Below are 18,605 nucleotides of genomic sequence, written 5' to 3'. Positions count from 1 at the left end.
GCTTCCTTTTTAAAGGAAAGCCAACACCTGGCCAGCTCATCGGATAAGGTCATTGTCAGTTATAAAAAAGTCGGTACAGCGACTTTAGATGGTTTATTGGAAAATATCTTTCCACAAAACTTGATAATAGCCAGAGTTATCTCGAGACAATTGCTACGCCTTGTAAATAGTACCCAGTAGGACGAATGACCGAGTTGTCTGAGGGGAACTGTGCAAGGCACGTACGAAAGACTCGCACACCGTGCGGTGGGGGAAAAAAAATTGAAAACAAAAAGGTCTCTAATATGGCAAAAGCTGACAACAGTCCTAGAAATCCACATACCATACCATACCTTATTTATTTCAATTTTTTAATATGCCCTCCTGTCATTTACAATGACCTGGGTTACAAAGTAGCTATAAAGATATACACATTTTTGCTGTTAAAAGTAAATAATCATAGCTATAAATTTTGTTAAAATTTTGACGAAAAATCGTTTTGAAATGTGATTTTTTTGTTGATGTAACAGACCCTAAAATTATCATCTGTATTATAATGCAAAAACTGTGGACTTCATTAAGTATTTTAAAACAAGAAAAAAAAATTTTGTGAATTGAAATTTTTTTTGAACTATGTTTAAAACTTGTTGAATCCCCCAGTTTTTAAGTTATGATCTCAATGATAACACATTTTCTGATGATTGTCACTTAAAAAAAAAGAGTTTTAAAACAACTTTTCTTCTTCAAAAGTCACGCAAAATTTACAGATATAAACGCTTACATTTAATAGCCAAAATTTGCAGGTCTTTATAGCCACTTTATCTTATCTTGTCTTATCTTATCTTACTAATATATAAAGCAAAGTCGCTAAAACCGTTGTAATCGCTAACCACGAAAACTACTGAACCGATTTTGCTGAAATTTTGCACACTGATTCATGATACTTCCTAGATGGTTTTAGTATAGTTTTTATCTTATAAAATTTAATGACAATAGCAGTAAATAAGCTCAAAGTTTTGCAAAAATACGCCAACTTTTCACTTTAGTTCAGTAAAATCCGCTAGGTGGCGTCGACATAAAATCGAGGCTTCCTGCAACAGAATTAAATAAGTGTGGTTATAATACGCCGGAGCGTCTAGTTATCTAGATGATAGTCTTGCAGCTGGATATTCCGGTTACGGACGACACTCTTCTCTAAGGGGGAAGGGACCTAGGACCTAGGTCTCCAATCACTCTGAATCTCGACGAGTGCGATCAAAAAAAAGTCATTCTAACCGGTGACGCTTCTGGCATAATACCAGGAGACATATCTAGCCAGAGCACAATCTGTTCCAACTCTTCAGAGTTATGTGGCAGCCCCACCATCCCGCCTGGTGCAGTCAGAGGATTTTTGGCTACAAATATAAGCCAGGGAAAACAGCTCTGAGGGGAACGGGCAGCCACAACGGCTACCTTCTTAGTCGTCGCGTCCCCAACGCGCTTACCCACATGTTCCCGTCTAACGATGAGCGATTAGTTTTCCGGGGAACGACCCGAGACGAGATATTCTTTGGTCAGCAGCGTACCTCCCTCCATCACAGTCTCCGTATATCGAGACTCCCAGGGTAAGAATCAAGCAACCGTAGCCAGCTCTTCATCATCAGGAATAAGAATAGCCTAGAAGTTTTACCACTAGCGCTTTTTAGGGCCATTATAAGTATTTACGTTCCCTACTTAACCATCAATTTCATCGGTTCTTTTTAGGATCCACCTAAGTGTAAACTACCTTGCCAACAAATACATTTTTATTACCATTTCCGGAAGCGATTCGTCGACTAAAACACTATATTAACCAAAGACGGGCACTATTAAACCAAGCACCATTCACTAGCAGACGTCACTTGCGGAGTTGTTCTTCGCAAGGCTGGAAAACCCGGTGACCGACGACCCTATACTACCCTCTTGACTCTAAGCATTCAACCAGGAATTATTGATCCCCTCCAAGGTCTGCGCTGGGAAAACCTATAACAGCTATCAAGGAAAAAAACTTGAGCGAAGGGGACAGCCTCCACTGGGCAAGTATCACTAATCAATCTCCCCATCTAAGATCACCAAAACAACTGAATCTGCAAATAAAAAAGGTGCTTTAGACACCAACGTCTTCGACGTTATACCGGGAGACGTTGGGAAAGATCACCGGTCTCTTTTAGGGCCATCGGACGTCGAACTACCTTGCCAACAAATATATTAGAACTTGACAAAGTTGACAGAAAACAGCCTTTAGAAGTCACAAAAATTGTAAGCATGCCAAAATTCGCAAGAGAGTGAATTGGAAGAAAAACTTCACAGCAATCTCTGAAATCTTTAAAGATCCTACATCAGATTTTTAAATAAGTAGAAAATGTATTTGTTTTTTGTGGCAATAAAAAATGTAGGGTTTAAGGTCCAGGACTTTGTTGCTCTGGTAATAAAGTTGTAAGATAAGAGAAAAAAAATTTTTTTTAATATGAATTTTTTGGGAGTTTAAAATCTTAACAGCTTTAAAAAATAGCTCTTTTCGTGAATTACACGGGTGAAACTGCAAATCAACGGCTCCTTATGGCCACCGATTATTTTATGGCATAAAGAACGCACAGTACTTTTCAGCATAATTATATTTTTTGAATTTTTACACCTTATTATTTGACCAAATAAACTAAATGGATTCCGAAAAAATATGTTTTTAATAAGAAGATTTTTGTTCTGAGATGTGTCGGGAATGTGTGTAAAATTTCTAACTGAAAACGTTTCACATTACATGTCAACACACTACGGTGTTTAATTTAGTAAGTCTCGGGCGAAGCCGAGACGGGGGGCTGCTAGTAGTTGAATATAGCTTTCTTTTTTTTTTTTTTTATATTACAGTGTACTTACCTCTGAGAGGTATGTACACCACTGTTGAATATAGCTATAAATGTAGGAAACTACAGCTTTTATTTGTATCTATCACCATAGCTATTCGAACAAAGATAATGATGCCCTCACGGTTAATATTTTTTAATAAAAAAAAAAAAAAAAAAATTATAGCTAATTTATGATTGTCTATTATTTAAAACTCTATTACTACATTACTTAAAACCTTAAATTATTCAGTAAAATAATCTGTACATACTATCAATACCCTTGAAAAAGTATGTGAATGATAGTAGTGATTTATTTCCACTGGGACTTTGCACGTACAGTTATTTTACGTGCATAAAGATGTACTTACCGAACAATACAAAAAATTGTGCAATATAAATATACTCCAATAGCAAATGGAAAATCTTTAATAATTCTTAAGTGTGAAAAATCACAGTTGCAACCGATTATGTAACAATAATAATAGTAGTAATAATAATAATAATAATAATAATGATAATGATAATAATAATAACAATTGTTACTGTGCATACAGATCCTAAGGAGGAGTTAGAAATAATCTATTTACTGATGAATTGTTGAATTACTTTCATTGTTTTAAAATTCTAATAACATTTTTTTGTTTTCCAGTTGAAAAATTGAAACCACTTGACATTCAGAAAATATGATAAATTACTGTCTTACGGAGCGTAGAAAAGTCATGTAAGAAAAAGACGTTTTCATAATCTGAAATATAAAGATCAGATTTACGCAAATTAATTACTGATTCATGTCAGCATGACTGTATATTATTGCATATAGTATTTCACATTTTTTGTGGCACTTACCACTCGAAAATAAAACGGAAATAATAATGGAATAAGGAATATGGGAAACTCAATGTATTCGCTATGTGCAGTACCTAATAATAGAGATATGAGGATGAATCATGAGCAAGCTTAACCGACAGAGGGCAGCAGGACAAGATACTACCAAGAGATTGAAGAGATATATAGATATATTATTTAAATACGGTTTATTTACATTATTTCATGAAAAAATTCACAAAAATTATTTACATTGTTGCTTTTAGCAGTTTCTTAATTTGACTTACATTTAAATTTAAATTTAAACTATAATAGTTCTCTATGGAAATTTGCTCATTAATCCTTTAAATTTAAAATCTTCCGCTCTCTCATATACTAGTAACAGTGAAAGTGTGTTGGTGCGAAGCCATATGATAGATGATAAAGTGTGTTCAAATAATTTATCTATATATCTATAGGTAGCATCTTGTCCTGCTGCCCTCTGGCGGTTGAGCTTGCTCATGATTCATTCTCAAGGGACCCTGTGGTAATAGTCCGGTAGCTGAAGCAATCAATAAGGAACAAATCGGAGATAGCGTCCAAACTTTGCAGATCGCTTCGTATTATGGTCTGTAAACATGAAAAAATAGTTTTGTCCAACCAAACCACGGGCTTCAATTGTTATTAAACAATTAGTAAAAAATTACCATTTTTTTTCTTAGTTTTTCTCATATAACTTTTTTTGTGGCTGTCGGATTGCAAAAATAGCTGAAGATATTTTGTTCGTTATTTAATTATCTACCGATCTGTGTAGGTTAGATCATTGGAAGACTTTTTTTCGTGAAGTTATATTGCAAAAAAGTGCAAAAATTGTCGTTATAAATTGTCATTTTGAAACATCCATAACTTTTATAATGTTTGATGAAAATGCTTCAAAATTTGGTATTCGATAGCTCTTATAGAGATCTTAAGCCATGCCCAAGGCTTTTCTTGTATTATGAAAAATAACGTAAATAAACTATAATTAATTAAAAAATTCATTTGATTGTCCTGATCGTTAAAATTGAGCTAGACTGAAACTTTAAAATGGATTTTATTCAGAATACAAAGGACTTCAATATTGTAAAAAAAAAATTTTTTTTTTCAATTTTTACCGCGATTTTTTATAAAATTTAATTTTGCAATATTAACAAATTAACATTACTCGATCATTTTTTATTGTGGAGAAGTAGAACTAGTTCCATCTAATAGTGTATAGTTTTACACAAATTTACAAAAAAAAATTTTTACGATACGATGTTTTTAACTATAGTTATTAACAATTTAGTGTTTTTTGCAAGTGTTTAATTTCTATCGGTTTTTTCGATTTAAAAAAAATACTAAAGTATCTACATAGCATCTGTTGTTGTAATATATGACTTACAGATTTTTTAACAAATAATTGACAGTTAGAAAAAATTACTTATTTAGACAGTTTTACGTACGATAACGGCCTGTGTACGGCGGATTGCATGTTTCAGGCGTTTCCATACCATTTCGAAAAATCATATTATTTGATCTTTTACTTTTATTATTGTTTTGTAATAACTAAAAATACATAAACATACATTTTTATACAAAATTTACTATGTGAATGCAAGAAAATACGATGTACATGATACTTGTTGCATAAATTTTTTATAAAATACTATTTCTTATATTTTACGTTTTTTTGTCACTGGTGTGTGATCACTATCACTCTCGGTGTCATCTTCTATTTCAGCGAACAAGATGTCATCAGAATCGTCTTCTAATACTAATTCACTCATCTGGATTTGAATTTGCTCATGCTCTACGTTCTGAATACTGTATATGTCGTTATCATCTTCATCTTCACTAAGAGACACTATTCTGTCTTCCATGTTAGCACAATTTTTACCTTCACAGTATTTACACACGTCTGAGCAATGGATTCCATTGTTCTCTATTCGTACGCAGTAAAATTGAAAGGTAGGGATTCTCAAATACGTTCAAAAAGAAAATTATCGTTCACATGCGTCGACGCCTGAAACATGCAATCCGCCGTACACAGGCCGTTATCGCACGTAAAACTGTATAAATAAGTAATTTTTTCTAACTGTCAATTATTTGTTAAAAAATCTGTAAGTCATATATTACAACAACAGATGCTATGTAGATACTATAAAATTTTTTTCAAATCGAAAAAACCGATAGAAATTAAACACTTGCAAAAAACACTAAATTGTTAATAACTATAGTTAAAAACATCGTATCGTAAAAAATTTTTTTTGTAAATTTGTGTAAAAATATACACTATTAGATGGAACTAGTTCTACTTCTCCACAATAAAAAATGATCGAGTAATGTTAATTTGTTAATATTGCAAAATTAAATTTTGTAAAAAATCGGGGTAAAAATTGAAAAAAAAAAATTTTTTTTTACAATATTGAAGTCCTTTGTATTCTGAATAAAATCCATTTTAAAGTTTCAGTCTAGCTCAATTTTAACGATCAGGACAATCAAATGAATTTTTTAATTAATTATAGTTTATTTACGTTATTTTTCATAATACAAGAAAAGCCTTGAGCATGGCTTAAGATCTCTATAAGAGCTATCGAATACCAAATTTTGAAGCATTTTCATTAAACATTATAAAAGTTATGGATGTTTCAAAATGACAATTTATAACGACGATTTTTGCACTTTTTTGCAATATAACTTCGCGAAAAAAAGTCTTCCAATGATCTAACCTACACAGATCGGTAGATAATTAAATAACGAACAAAATATCTGTAGCTATTTTTGCAATCCGACAGCCACAAAAAAAGTTATATGAGAAAAACTAAGAAAAAAAATGGTAAATTTTTACTAATTGTTTAATAACAATTGAAGCCCGTGGTTTGGTTGGACAAAACTATTTTTCCATGTTTACAGACCATAATACGAAGCGATCTGCAAAGTTTGGACGCTATCTCCGATTTGTTCCTTATTGGCTATTTTTTGATGCTTCAGCTACCGGACTATAACTATAGAATTGGTTCGAGACGAGAGAGAACGAATGTGTCTGTTTTCTGTGTCAATAATTTGTTTTAAATAGATAAAAACTATTATTTTTCGACCTCGGGCGTTTTTGAGTGTCGGGCGTTTCCTCGGTAGGAAAAATAGGATTTGCCACATAAGTGCCGTCGCTCCGCAGCTACCTTACGTCCCTCGGGCCACAAAATAGCCCCAGAGATGATGGCACTTATCCAACTAAAACTACTATTATAGTTAAAAAAATAAATAAATAAATAAGTAACGTAAAAAAAATTGTTTTCTCTTTAGTACAAATTCTTAAAACTAAAAATCCATACTCTAAGTGTCAAAAATGTGTTAAAAATACTAAAAACAATTAACAAAGTTTGCAGCCCATAACAAACTATGTAATCATGTTATCCAGCATCGCCTCTTGCTATGCAGGTGGCACTGTTTCAGATTACTGCACATAGCGAATAATACATCGGGTACCTATCAACGTATAAACACCAGGACTAATAAATTTTCGTACATTCGCTTCGTGTAGCAATTTGAAACAACGTCAACTGCAGGGGAAAAGTTGTCAATGCTAACTAACAAGAATATCTTATGGGCAATGATCTTTTACAAGCGTTTATTTCAACAGTAGTGTGTATTTAACAACCGACGTAATTTTTTTGAGTGTTGAGTATACTTTTAAGCCAAAAAATACCTATTGTATAGTACCTTAATAAAAAATAGTTTTTTTGTCCTTTTATGATTGTATTTTGTAAGTAAGTATTGCGGTTTTTCTCGAAAATAAATGTATTTTGTGAAGTACTTTTAAATTAGCATATTAAAAAGTAATATTTATTACGCTCACTCATACATTACACCCATTTCTTACTAGAAATTAACTTTTTTATCATGAAATTAAAGAAAAAGTATTACTTTATACTAATATGCTATTTGGGACTGAAAAAACTTATTTTGGTTGTTAAATATTTAGTGTTGTTGAAATAAACACTTGTTATCTATAATTGTCTATCTGATGCTGTGTATTCTTGTTAGTAAGCATCGACATCTTCTTCCCTGCAGGTGGCGTTGTTTTAAATTGCTGCACAAAGCGAATAGGACGTGCTTACGTTATCAAGGCAGAGGAGAAACAGACAACCGATTAGAAAAATCAATAGCAAACAGGAACGGTAAAACTCGAACGGCCAACCATCCAAGTACTCGCCGCTACTGTTGCTGCTCAACTTCTCCCATCGACGTGTAGAAATTCTACACCGCTGTGCCACTAAGACGGTCCAACATCTACATAGAAATTAAAGGTATACTTGCCATCCCGTAAGTCATATAGTTTAAAGCGCAAAATGTCCCTGCAGTTATGATACAAGGCCGCATGCATCTGTATCTCATGATTATTAGCAAAGCTTTTGATCTCCCTGACAATCGATACCATTCACCCATATAACTGTCAAAGTATAATCTTCAATCAATTATCATAAAATCATATAAACAACTAGTTTTTCAAATAACAAATGAAATATATTCACGTTGAAAGGAATACATCTTCACTCTCATCCACAAGTAATTGCCCTGGCCAATTCATCAAGAACAGAATAGCTAAAACGGCGAATAAAAAGGTGCCTTGTCTCATTTTTTCAAAATAGTCGTTAGTTTCAAGTACCTACAATCACAACAGTATACTTTTACAAGTATATTACTTAATAAAGAGTATGTAAATATTTATACGAAGCGTAGACTTACACATATCGGTATGATGCTGAGAAAAACTAGCAGCACAAAAATAGCCACGGCAAATAAGATGTTGAACGTGTTCTCAACTGTATCCACGAGCCTTTTAATATTATGAAATACACGTAAAAAAAAAATTAGATACATTTGTTTTAACATAAAACTGTATTTTTAATTGTAAAAGCATGATTAAGTTTGCAATCAATTAATATTTGGTTACAATTTTCATTCAACGTTACACTTCCACATTGAGTTTGTTTTTTTATTCAACGTTAAGTCGATGTTGCATACATGAATTTATGCTACAAATTTCACCTAAAATATTTTTGAGGGTAGTGGGTACTTTTTGTTATAAACACTTTATGGTGAACTGAATTGGCGTTGTTATCACATTTTTGACCAGGTCTCGAAAATTTTTGACGATATTGAACGTAAAGAAAACGTTATCCAAAGAAATAAAATTTTTTAAGTATTTTATGTCAATAACTTTAACGTCGTGTGTTCTCAACTAATTATTTGTGCAAACTAATTTAGTAGTAAAAAATAAATCTATTTGGTTATAATATAATAGATGCATCTATACTTTACTGTCAAACAATGAAACCGAGTAAAAATTGAAAATGCAATCCATAGTAGATTCATACTCAACTTTAAACATCCTTGGTGTAATTTGATTGAAGAAATAATCATGTTATAAGCTTCCTTTTCATCTTCTGCAAGTTCCATTGATGCCATTTGTATTCGATACCTGGAAAAAAATTTGTAATGATTTTTAGGAGTAAAGAGTTACTTATCGAATTTTTAACTCTATGTAAAATTCTTATATTTCTTACTTGACAACGTTGAAAATGCCAATAATTTGGAACACAAAACTCAAAAATAAAAACAACATAATGATTAAAGTATAATTAGCTACAGCCATAAGCATTAAACATGCAAAATAATGGATAAAATAATTTTCTTTCGGATCGACAATGAAATGAACTTTTATTAAGGAAATTCTTTGTCGAGGCTCATCCAACGGTATCATTTGGTCTAAATATATTGGTATCATTGATGACTGGATAGCCATTACCATACCTATTACTATTAAATCTGTAAAATGACGATTAATCTTAAATATTCATAGTTTTCTATTTCTGTATAGTTACTGATTTTGAGATATTACAAGACAAAAAACGAATCACTTGTAGTCCAAAATCTGCGTTTACGAGCATAATAGCTTTTTCATCGTTATCTTGTATGGAAAACCAATCAAGTGATAATTTTTCAGAAAATCTGCGTACCTTAAAGAAAGTTTATAGCTGGTTAAAAGAATTGATTTAACACAAGTGGATATTTAACTATAATATACTCAATACTAAATACCTTATTTGAGTTGAATACGATAGAGTAGTATAAAAGTAATGTTTGAGATAAATACAAAAGAATAATGAAATTCTCGGACCACAATAAAAAGTCCCCATCCCAGTTGCTTATCACACCGGACAACTGAAATAAATGATTAATTTCTATAAGTTGTAAATTTATTGGTGTCATTTATTGTTTTATTCGGGTGAATCCTCATTGTTTCATAGCAGTATATCAACTATAGTATTTTATCCATTAAATATTTGTACAAAGGTATATTGAAGAACATGATATCGAAAAATATTACGTTAGTTTTAAATGGAGTTTCCGTCACTTATAAAGTTGAATATTTTTTTAACGTCTGATAATAAGTATAAACTAAATTTTGTAAATTTAACTTAAAATTAAGATAAATTTCAATTACCATAAACTATGCTTCCGTGACTAACGCTGTGTTGTTGTGAACAATTATTATCGACCTGTTTGTGGGTTCACGACAACATAGGTAAAATTTTAGCCAGGGATATACATGACCTGAATTAACACTTTACTCCAATAATAATTTTTGATACGTTCAAAACAATAATAAACTATTTAAGTATATGTTGACTTATAAGCTAATTTATACGTATTTGGTTTATAAAGCTAGAGTCGCTGTTTAAATAATATTACATCGAAAACGGGAGTGTCTAATTTATTCTGTATTGTCTTATCATTATTCAAATAAATAATCGTTAAAAACTTATTACATGATCATACTGAAACTACAATAAAATCGTTGAATTTCTCACATTTGGTATTATTACTTAGTTGGTAATACCAAACAAATTAATTACTTCCATACAAGTAAACAATCCTGTATCAATTGTTGCTGGTAACAAAAAAGCGTGCATTTATGCCGTTTTTAAAATAATTTAACTTTATTCCAATGATCTAATGTAACTGTTTATTTTAAAAACAAAAAATCTTTAACAACTAAAATAAGTTTTTTAAGTCCCAAGCAGAACATTAATAGCAAAAAACACGTTTTTTTGCAATTTCATAAAAAAAAGTAAATTTGTCACATGAAGTGCATATGATGTACGAATGAGCATAATAAATATTACTTTTTAATGTACTGACTTGAAGTACTCCACGAAGTAAATTAAAATTCGAGAAAAACCGCAATACTCACCAACAAAATCGACCATGTAAGGAAATTTTTTTTCTCACCAATGCACCGTTCAATAGGTATTTTTAAACTCAGAAGTATACTCAACAACCCAAAAATTATTATGTGAGTTGTTAAATATAAATTACTGTTAAAATAAACGATTGTAACAGATGATTGTCCATAAAAGGCTTTATGTTCTTGTTAGTTAGTATCGACATATTTCCCGTGAAGGTGGCACTCTTTCAAATCGCTGTACGAAGCAAATCAGAAAAGCAGTCACCCAAACGATAAAGCCAAAAAAAGCTAATGACAAATAGTTAAATAGACAAAAATAACCCATAAAAAATATTTAATGAGGACTCTTACGAAAAATGGTATAGATTACAGACCGTTCCAAAGAGTACCAACGTTAAAAGTTTTCTACGAAGAATAGCGCTGTCTTCCATTTTTGTGGGGAATTATCAACTCAGTGCCACTCTTTGCAAGAAAATAAGTAGTACTCTTTTACTTAGAAAGTATATTAAATCCACACTATGTTTATGTAATTAACAGTTATAATCAACCAAAAAATAAAAAAACTATACTTTCGACGTTAAACAGCACTACATTACTGCAGCCGTTGACACATCGCAAGTTCAACTTTTTCACTGCGAAAATACAGTCAACAACATAGGTACAACATGGTATTACTCAGCGTGGGACAAGTTCATAAATATTTTTCACTTTCGTATTTTACAGGCATGTTAAAAATAATAAAATTTACTTACAGCACACATTTGCCCCGACATCAGTACCAGTGATACGATGAATATCAAAATTATTCTTTCAAATTGAGGTCGTTCATGCCATAAGCCTATTATGGCCATATATTTCTGAATCACTTTAAAATGTCTTAAGTTGTAATCGTCTACTTTTCTCGAATCCATTTTTTTTACTGAATTTTGTCACCATTCTTACTTGACACTAACTCTCTTGCCAAGTGTTCAAGCTGTTTCGCGTAAACTCCTTTATTATTTAAACACTAAAATTGCTCATAATTACAGGACAATTAAAAACTATAGCATTGGCGCGTGTGCCATTTGATAGTGTTCTTATTTGCCCGTATGACATTCACACATATAAAATTTATTTTATTGTATGACTTTCGAGGCTTCTAAGGACACTTAAAAAGCAAAGCCTTGGGAAACAAAATCGATTTCTAACTTCTCAGGCATGAGCAAAACATAGATAAGATTTTTTTTTCTAAAATAGAAAGTGTAAGCCATACTTTTTTAAAGTCATGTTGTAATTGAAACGCCATCATACTAATGAATGAAAAATGATTTAAAATTTTTTTCTAATAAAAATGAATGCGCCACAGTACATTATGTAAGGGGCATTCAAAGATATCGTGTAATTTTATTTCTTCTTAACTTTAATTGAACAACGTTATTTGTCTACATATTTTTTATCGTTTGAAAAAAATAAACAGTGTTACTCTTGACTTTATTTATAGTTATAATTTTATTTCATTTTGATTTATGCTGCAGTTTAATACAATTGATTTTTGAAAAATCCTACCAAACAATTCACTCGACCTGTTTCAACCAATAAAGAGACCTCAATCACGTGGCAACCATTTTTTAAAGATAGGATTGGAAAAAGGACTACAGTGAAAAATTTTAAGTAATTTAGACCTTAAGGTTTTAGAAATTTTATTTCTAAGGTTTGAGTTATCCCAGAACCAAATCAAATCTTTTGTTGAGTATTCTGAACAAGGCAACATTGAGATAACATGAGTTGAAGAAAAAAAAAAAAAATTATTTTAAAATACTTTGTTAAAATCGTGAAAAAAAGTCCTAGATTTACATATTTCTTAACAGTTGGGCTCCTATTTTAAGGCATACAGGATCACTTCTTTGAGCACTTGATAATAATTTCAGTATGCATTCGAAAGCTCAAAAATGTCGACAAAAGTAGTCCTGTTACGGAAAATATTTCTAGCGAATGTGAAACTATTTAAGGCTACTGAAACCACTTGGTATTCAAGCTATGAGAACTTTAATGTCTCACAGAATGTAGAAAAGTCATGTAAGAAAACGCCGTTTTTAATATCTGAAACATACGAATTTATATTTATTAAAACAATTTTCATAAAACTACTCGACAAACACAACTATTAATATTAGTATACTTGCCATCCCATAAGTCCTATAGTTTAAAGCGCAAAGTGTCCCTGCAGTTATGATACAAGGCCTCATGCATCTGTATCTCATGATTATTAGCAAAGCTTTTGATCTCCCTGACAATCGATACCATTCACCCATATAACTGTCAAAGTATAATCTTCAATCAATTATCATAAAATCATATAAACAACTAGTTTTTCAAATAACAAATGAAATATATTCACGTTGAAAGGAATAAATCCTCGCTCTTGTCGATAAGTAATTGCCCTGGCCAATTCATCAAGAACAGAAAAGCTAAAACGGCGACTAAAAATGTGCCTTGTCTGATTTTTTCAAAATAGTCGTTAGTTTCAAGTATCTGCAACAGAAGGTTGACTGTTCAAGATATATTTAATAAGATAGTGCTTAATTTTGATTGATGGTAGACTCACACATATTGGTATGATGCTGAGAAAAACTAGCAGCACAAAAATAGCCATGGCAAATAAGATGTTGAACGTGTTCTCAACTGCATCCACGAGCCTTTTAATATTATAAAATACACGTAAAAAAAATAGATACATTTGTATTAACATGAAACTGTATTTTTAATTGAAAAAGCATGATTAAGTTTGCAATCAATTAATGTTTGGTTACAATTTTCATTCAACGTTACACTTCCACATTGAGATTGTTTTTTTAATAAACGTTAAGTCGATGTTGCATACATGAATTTATACAACAAATTTAACCTACAATATTTTTGAGGGTAGTGGTAGTAACATTAATTTATCAAGATAAAGCAGTTTTCCTCGCTCAGATCATTTTGAGGATCATTTACTAAGATCATCCTTTAAGTTAACTTGTGAAGTTAGCATGATTAAAAATCAGTAAAGTACGTGTTAAATTGTTATAAAAAAAGTTATGAAAAATAATAAACAGGAAGAACTCTGCCTGTCTTGATTCTGCAATGTTGATACCACCTTCCTTGAAAATCTTATTAGTCTAATTTATTTATAAGGGGTATGAATATGTACACAAGCAATAGACTGTTTATTTCTATATAATAATGTGTATGCTGAAACTCAGGTAGAAAGAGACACAGCACCACGCGTAGGTATCTGACTCTCTCGCACATAGCAAAACGTGCACCTGGGAAAACGTCGCAACTAAACCAATTAAGTACTTCGTCTTTTTGGTAAAACTTTTTGTTATAAACACTTTATGGCGAACTGAATTGGCGTTGTTATCACATTTTTGACCAGGTCTCGAAAATTTTTGACGATATTGAACGTAAAGAAAACGTTATCCAAAGAAATAAAATTTTTTAAGTATTTTATGTCAATAACTTTAACGTCGTGTGTTCTCAACTAATTATTTGTGCAAACTAATTTAGTAGTAAAAAATAAATCTATTTGGTTATAATATAATAGATGCATCTATACTTTACTGTCAAACAATGAAACCGAGTAAAAATTGAAAATGCAATCCATAGTAGATTCATACTCAACTTTAAACATCCTTGGTGTAATTTGATTGAAGAAATAATCATGTTATAAGCTTCGTTTTCATCTTCTGCAAGTTCCATCGATGCCATTTGTATTCGATACCTAAAAAAAAATTTTTTATGATTTAGAGGTGTAATGGGTTACTTGTCAAATCTTTAACTCCATGTAAAAATCTTACTTGATAACGTTTAATATTCCAATAGTTTGGAATACAAAACTTAAAAATGAAATAATTATAACAATTATGGTATAATTAGCTACAGCCATAAGTATTAAACTTGCAAAATAATGGATAAAATAATTTTCTTTTGGATCAGCAATAAATTTGACTTTAATCAAGAAAAGTCTTGGTCTTGTTTCATTTAACGGTGCAATCAAGTCTAAATATATTGGTATCATTGATGACTGGATAGCCATTACCATACCTATTACTATTAAATCTGTAAAATGATAATTATGTTGAATATTCATGGTTTTTTTTTGTTGTGTAATGGCTTATTGTTAGGTAATTACAAGACAAAAAACGAATCACTTGTAGTCCAAAATCTGTGTTTATGAGCATAATAGCTTTTTCATCGTTATCTTGTATGGAAAACCAATCAAGTGATAATTTTTTATAACATCTGCGTATCTTAAAAATGTTTATAGTTCATCAAAAGAAATGAATGTATAACAAGTGGATATTTAACTATAATATACTGAATACTAAATACCTTATTTGAGTTGAATACGATACAGTAGTATAAAAGTAATGTTTGAGATAAATACAAAAGAATAATAAAATTCTCGGACCACAATAAAAAGTCCTCATCCCAGTGGTTTTTCACACCGGACAACTAAAATGTATAATAAATCTTTATAAGTTGTAAGTTTATTGGTGTAATTTACTGTTTCATTAGCATAAACCTCTATGTTTTATAGTGGTATATTTATAATTTTTACTTGTGTAATTTTATTCAAAGTTTATAAAATATATTGCAGAACATGCGCTCATGTTAGTGAAACAAAATAAACAGGAAAAATATATTTAGCTCTAAGGGTAAGTATGAGATATCCTTTCGTCTCTACACTGACGATATCATGTGTATATATGGTTGTAATCTAAATTAAATAACGTATCATTTAGTTTTTAAATTTCGAAAAAATCAGACCCAATTTCTGCATTAATTTTTTCTATATCAAATGATGTTTGAGAAAAGTAGTCATTTTCAAAGACTGGACGACTTTATAAAAATATTTTCGCCTTCACTTCAATCGCCAACACTCTTAATGCAATAGAATCCTTTACATAGGTTTTGAGTTAGAAGGCAAAAGATTTTTAATTGTATCTTGTTTAAATTTTTAATTTAGATTTTTATTTTAGATTTTTAATTAAAGGAATCTTGTTTTTATTTTTTTTCGCACTTAAAAAGTTATTGAGCTTAAAAAGGTTGTTAATTCCATGTTACTGACATAATCAGAGTTACGTAGTTATTTTTTTCCTTTGGTGAATTCGTTCATGAAGGTTGAAACAGCGTTTTGAACGTATACGGAGTGCCGTTTAACCCTACTTTGAGCTGTTTGTTTACCTCTGAGCATCAGCAGCAGTAGAAACAGCTGAAACAGCTGAAACTAACAGCTCAAAGTAGGGTTAAACGGCACTCCGTATACGTTCTAAACGCTGTTTCAACCTTCATAAACATTTTTCCCAAAGGAAAAAAATAACTACGTAACTCTTGTAATGTCAGTAACATGGAATTAACAACCTTTTAAAGCTCAATATCTTTTTAAGTGCGAAAAAAAAATAAAAACAAGATTCCTCCCATAAGACCAGTGTTATTTCTCCTCTATATTAGTCATATATATACTGAGGTCACGTGGTAGAGGCATAATCCCAATCTTCAGTACATACGTTTAGTACAAGCTTGATTATTATCCATCCTTCTTATCCATTCTACGCTGACAACGGAAGTGTATTGAGGGTGTATTCCGCAAATGCTGCCAGCAGTTAAGTTACGTAGGTCGTGGTAACGCCGCATGGTCGGGCAGCGCTAGCGTCAACCTGTACTAACTGTCGGTGGGTTCCGCATGTCAACAAACTTCGATATTTTTTACTGTTTCGCTCCCATGCCATCTGATATTTCGGAGTTTGTTGACATGCGGAACCCACCGACAGTTAGTACAGGTTGACGCTAGCGCTACCCGACCATGCGGCGTTACCACGACCTACGTAACTTAACTGCTGGCAGCATTTGCGGAATACACCCTGAAACTGTAAGAAAATCGTGTGAAGGCAACTAGGGGCGGGGGGGGGGGCACAAAAATCGTGTAGAGAGATAGTGGAAGGTCAATGGAGGAGCAGTTGTAAGGGGTGGGAGGCGCCATCTAATATTTATTGGGTTAAAATAACGTATAAATAAGACGAATTTTAACTTAATTTGTGGAGGGGAAGTGGGGGGCGAGGATTATGTGGAATGCCGTACACATTAAACTACATAATAGGAGGATATACTTTCTTTTCTTTTTCCTTCACGAGTAAATGATATTGAAAAATAAAGATGTATGCTTAAGATTAAAAGTGATTTTTTTAAATAAACTGTTATCAAAATTTATTTATACTATACATGTTATTCGTAAAAGTTTTTTTTCTAAATTTATAAAATATATCAGATGATAATTGAAACTTTTTTATTTAACATATTAAATTTACTATCTTTTAAAAATTAGATTTGTTTCATTATCATTGGTTTATGTATGAAGTTATTCAAAGTTTTTAATTACTGCATGTGTTTTTATTATTAATTGTACAAGATACGTGAAACCCAAAGTTTTTTAAGGATATATTGTGCATATATACTAATAAGGTCAAGTAATATTAACAATAAAACTATAACCTATATAATTTTATCTTATTTAAGTTCACTTCTGTGACTTGACGAGTGAAGATGTATTATCTTATTTACTTTGATGTTATCGCTTTGTTAGTCCATGGCCTGAAGGGTTATTAAATTTTGTGTTTTTCAGTTGAGAAAAAATTGATCGTTCCCCTACAGAAATTTCCCATGAATACAGGAAAAAAGTTTTGTCCAAATCAAAAGTCGGCTTCGTTTATTTATTTAAAAATTTAGGAAAAAGTGCCAATTTTTCATATAATTTTTTGCTAAAATCTCCGTTCCTATCACTCTTGAAGAAATTTTTCAACCACCAATCTCTTCGTCGTAAAATTTTCTATTAAACAGACACTTTTGAAAATCCATTATTAATTGTTAACAACATGTTAATGGCAAAAACACTGCGGAATAAAATTTTTTATACTGAAAAACTTTAGATCGACATAAAAAAACTATCTTATTAATTTGAATATAACCGTGAGAAAATATAGATATTAAGTTGCATAACATATAGTTATTTGTAAAATTTCTAAGTAATCATTAGTTTTCTGTTAATTAATTTTGTAAAGTGAAATTTTGAAGTGATATTACAAACTTCATGGTCGGTAATCGACGTTTTGCTTCGATAAAAAAATTGTATTTAATGTTAGTAATGATAAAAAATAAAAAATAATTGATTCTTGTGAATTTTGACGTTTTTCTTGCAAAAATTGTATTTGCAAAGTGAACAATTGCAAATATCTCAGTCAATTTTGCGTACTTTCTTTTCTAACAAATGTCATTGAATTTGTCATAAAAAAATACGAATTTAAAAAAAAAGAAGCTCTAGTGCACTCTAAAGCCGAGATACAAGAAATTCGTGTTTTTTGCAATAACCGACTGATAATTAAATTTTTTACTGCGAAAAAATTTGTGTATCATCTTTATGTATTTCTGCATCTTACTGCCGGAGCACATTATTGATTTCACTGAAAAGGAAGCTAAAAAAATCAAGAAAGTCACATTGTAACAGTCGCAGCAATTCAGCGATCTCATATTATGTACCCCTCTCTTGCAACTATAGGTGGCCGACCGGTTGCAGTGCGCGTGGGGCAAAACACGGGCTGTGGCTGACGTTTAAAATTCAATCGGTTGTTTTACATAACTATACAGTTACAATCGTAGTATTCAACATTGAA

The 18,605-nt window shown here is 31.2% G+C and overlaps 1 protein-coding gene across 1 annotated transcript; it reads right to left on the bottom strand.

Moving 5' to 3' along the window:
* Positions 1-12,942: 12,942 nt before the first annotated feature.
* Positions 12,943-14,974, bottom strand: LOC149374905 (odorant receptor 4-like). Its single transcript, XM_089590721.1, has 5 exons — positions 14,736-14,974; positions 14,556-14,659; positions 13,295-13,445; positions 13,080-13,227; positions 12,943-12,996 (listed from the first exon to the last, which is right to left on the bottom strand). Exons 1-5 carry the CDS (start codon positions 14,972-14,974, stop codon positions 12,943-12,945), a joined length of 696 nt encoding a protein of 231 aa, XP_089446847.1.
* Between the last annotated feature and the right edge of the window lie 3,631 nt (positions 14,975-18,605).

Source organism: Copidosoma floridanum, unplaced genomic scaffold (genome assembly GCF_036245765.1).
Source record: "Copidosoma floridanum isolate Cflo_tuat_1 unplaced genomic scaffold, Cflo_Japanese_pri ptg000013l, whole genome shotgun sequence".
NCBI classification, from domain to species: Eukaryota; Metazoa; Arthropoda; class Insecta; order Hymenoptera; family Encyrtidae; genus Copidosoma; species Copidosoma floridanum.
Note: the sequence above shows the minus strand (reverse complement) of the source record. Positions and strands in the feature narration are given on the sequence as shown.

What these genes read in the sequence shown, in the direction of transcription:
- LOC149374905 (XM_089590721.1), bottom strand. Translation starts at nt 14,974, where the DNA reads ATGGCTATCCAGTCATCAATGATACCAATATATTTAGACTTGATTGCA. An exon ending in GGAATATTAAACGTTATCAA is followed by an intron (nt 14,660 to 14,735) that starts GTAAGATTTTTA and finishes ATTTTTTTTTAG; the next exon opens with GTATCGAATACAAATGGCAT. An exon ending in ACTATAGGACTTATGGGATG is followed by an intron (nt 12,997 to 13,079) that starts GCAAGTATACTA and finishes CGTATGTTTCAG; the next exon opens with ATATTAAAAACGGCGTTTTC.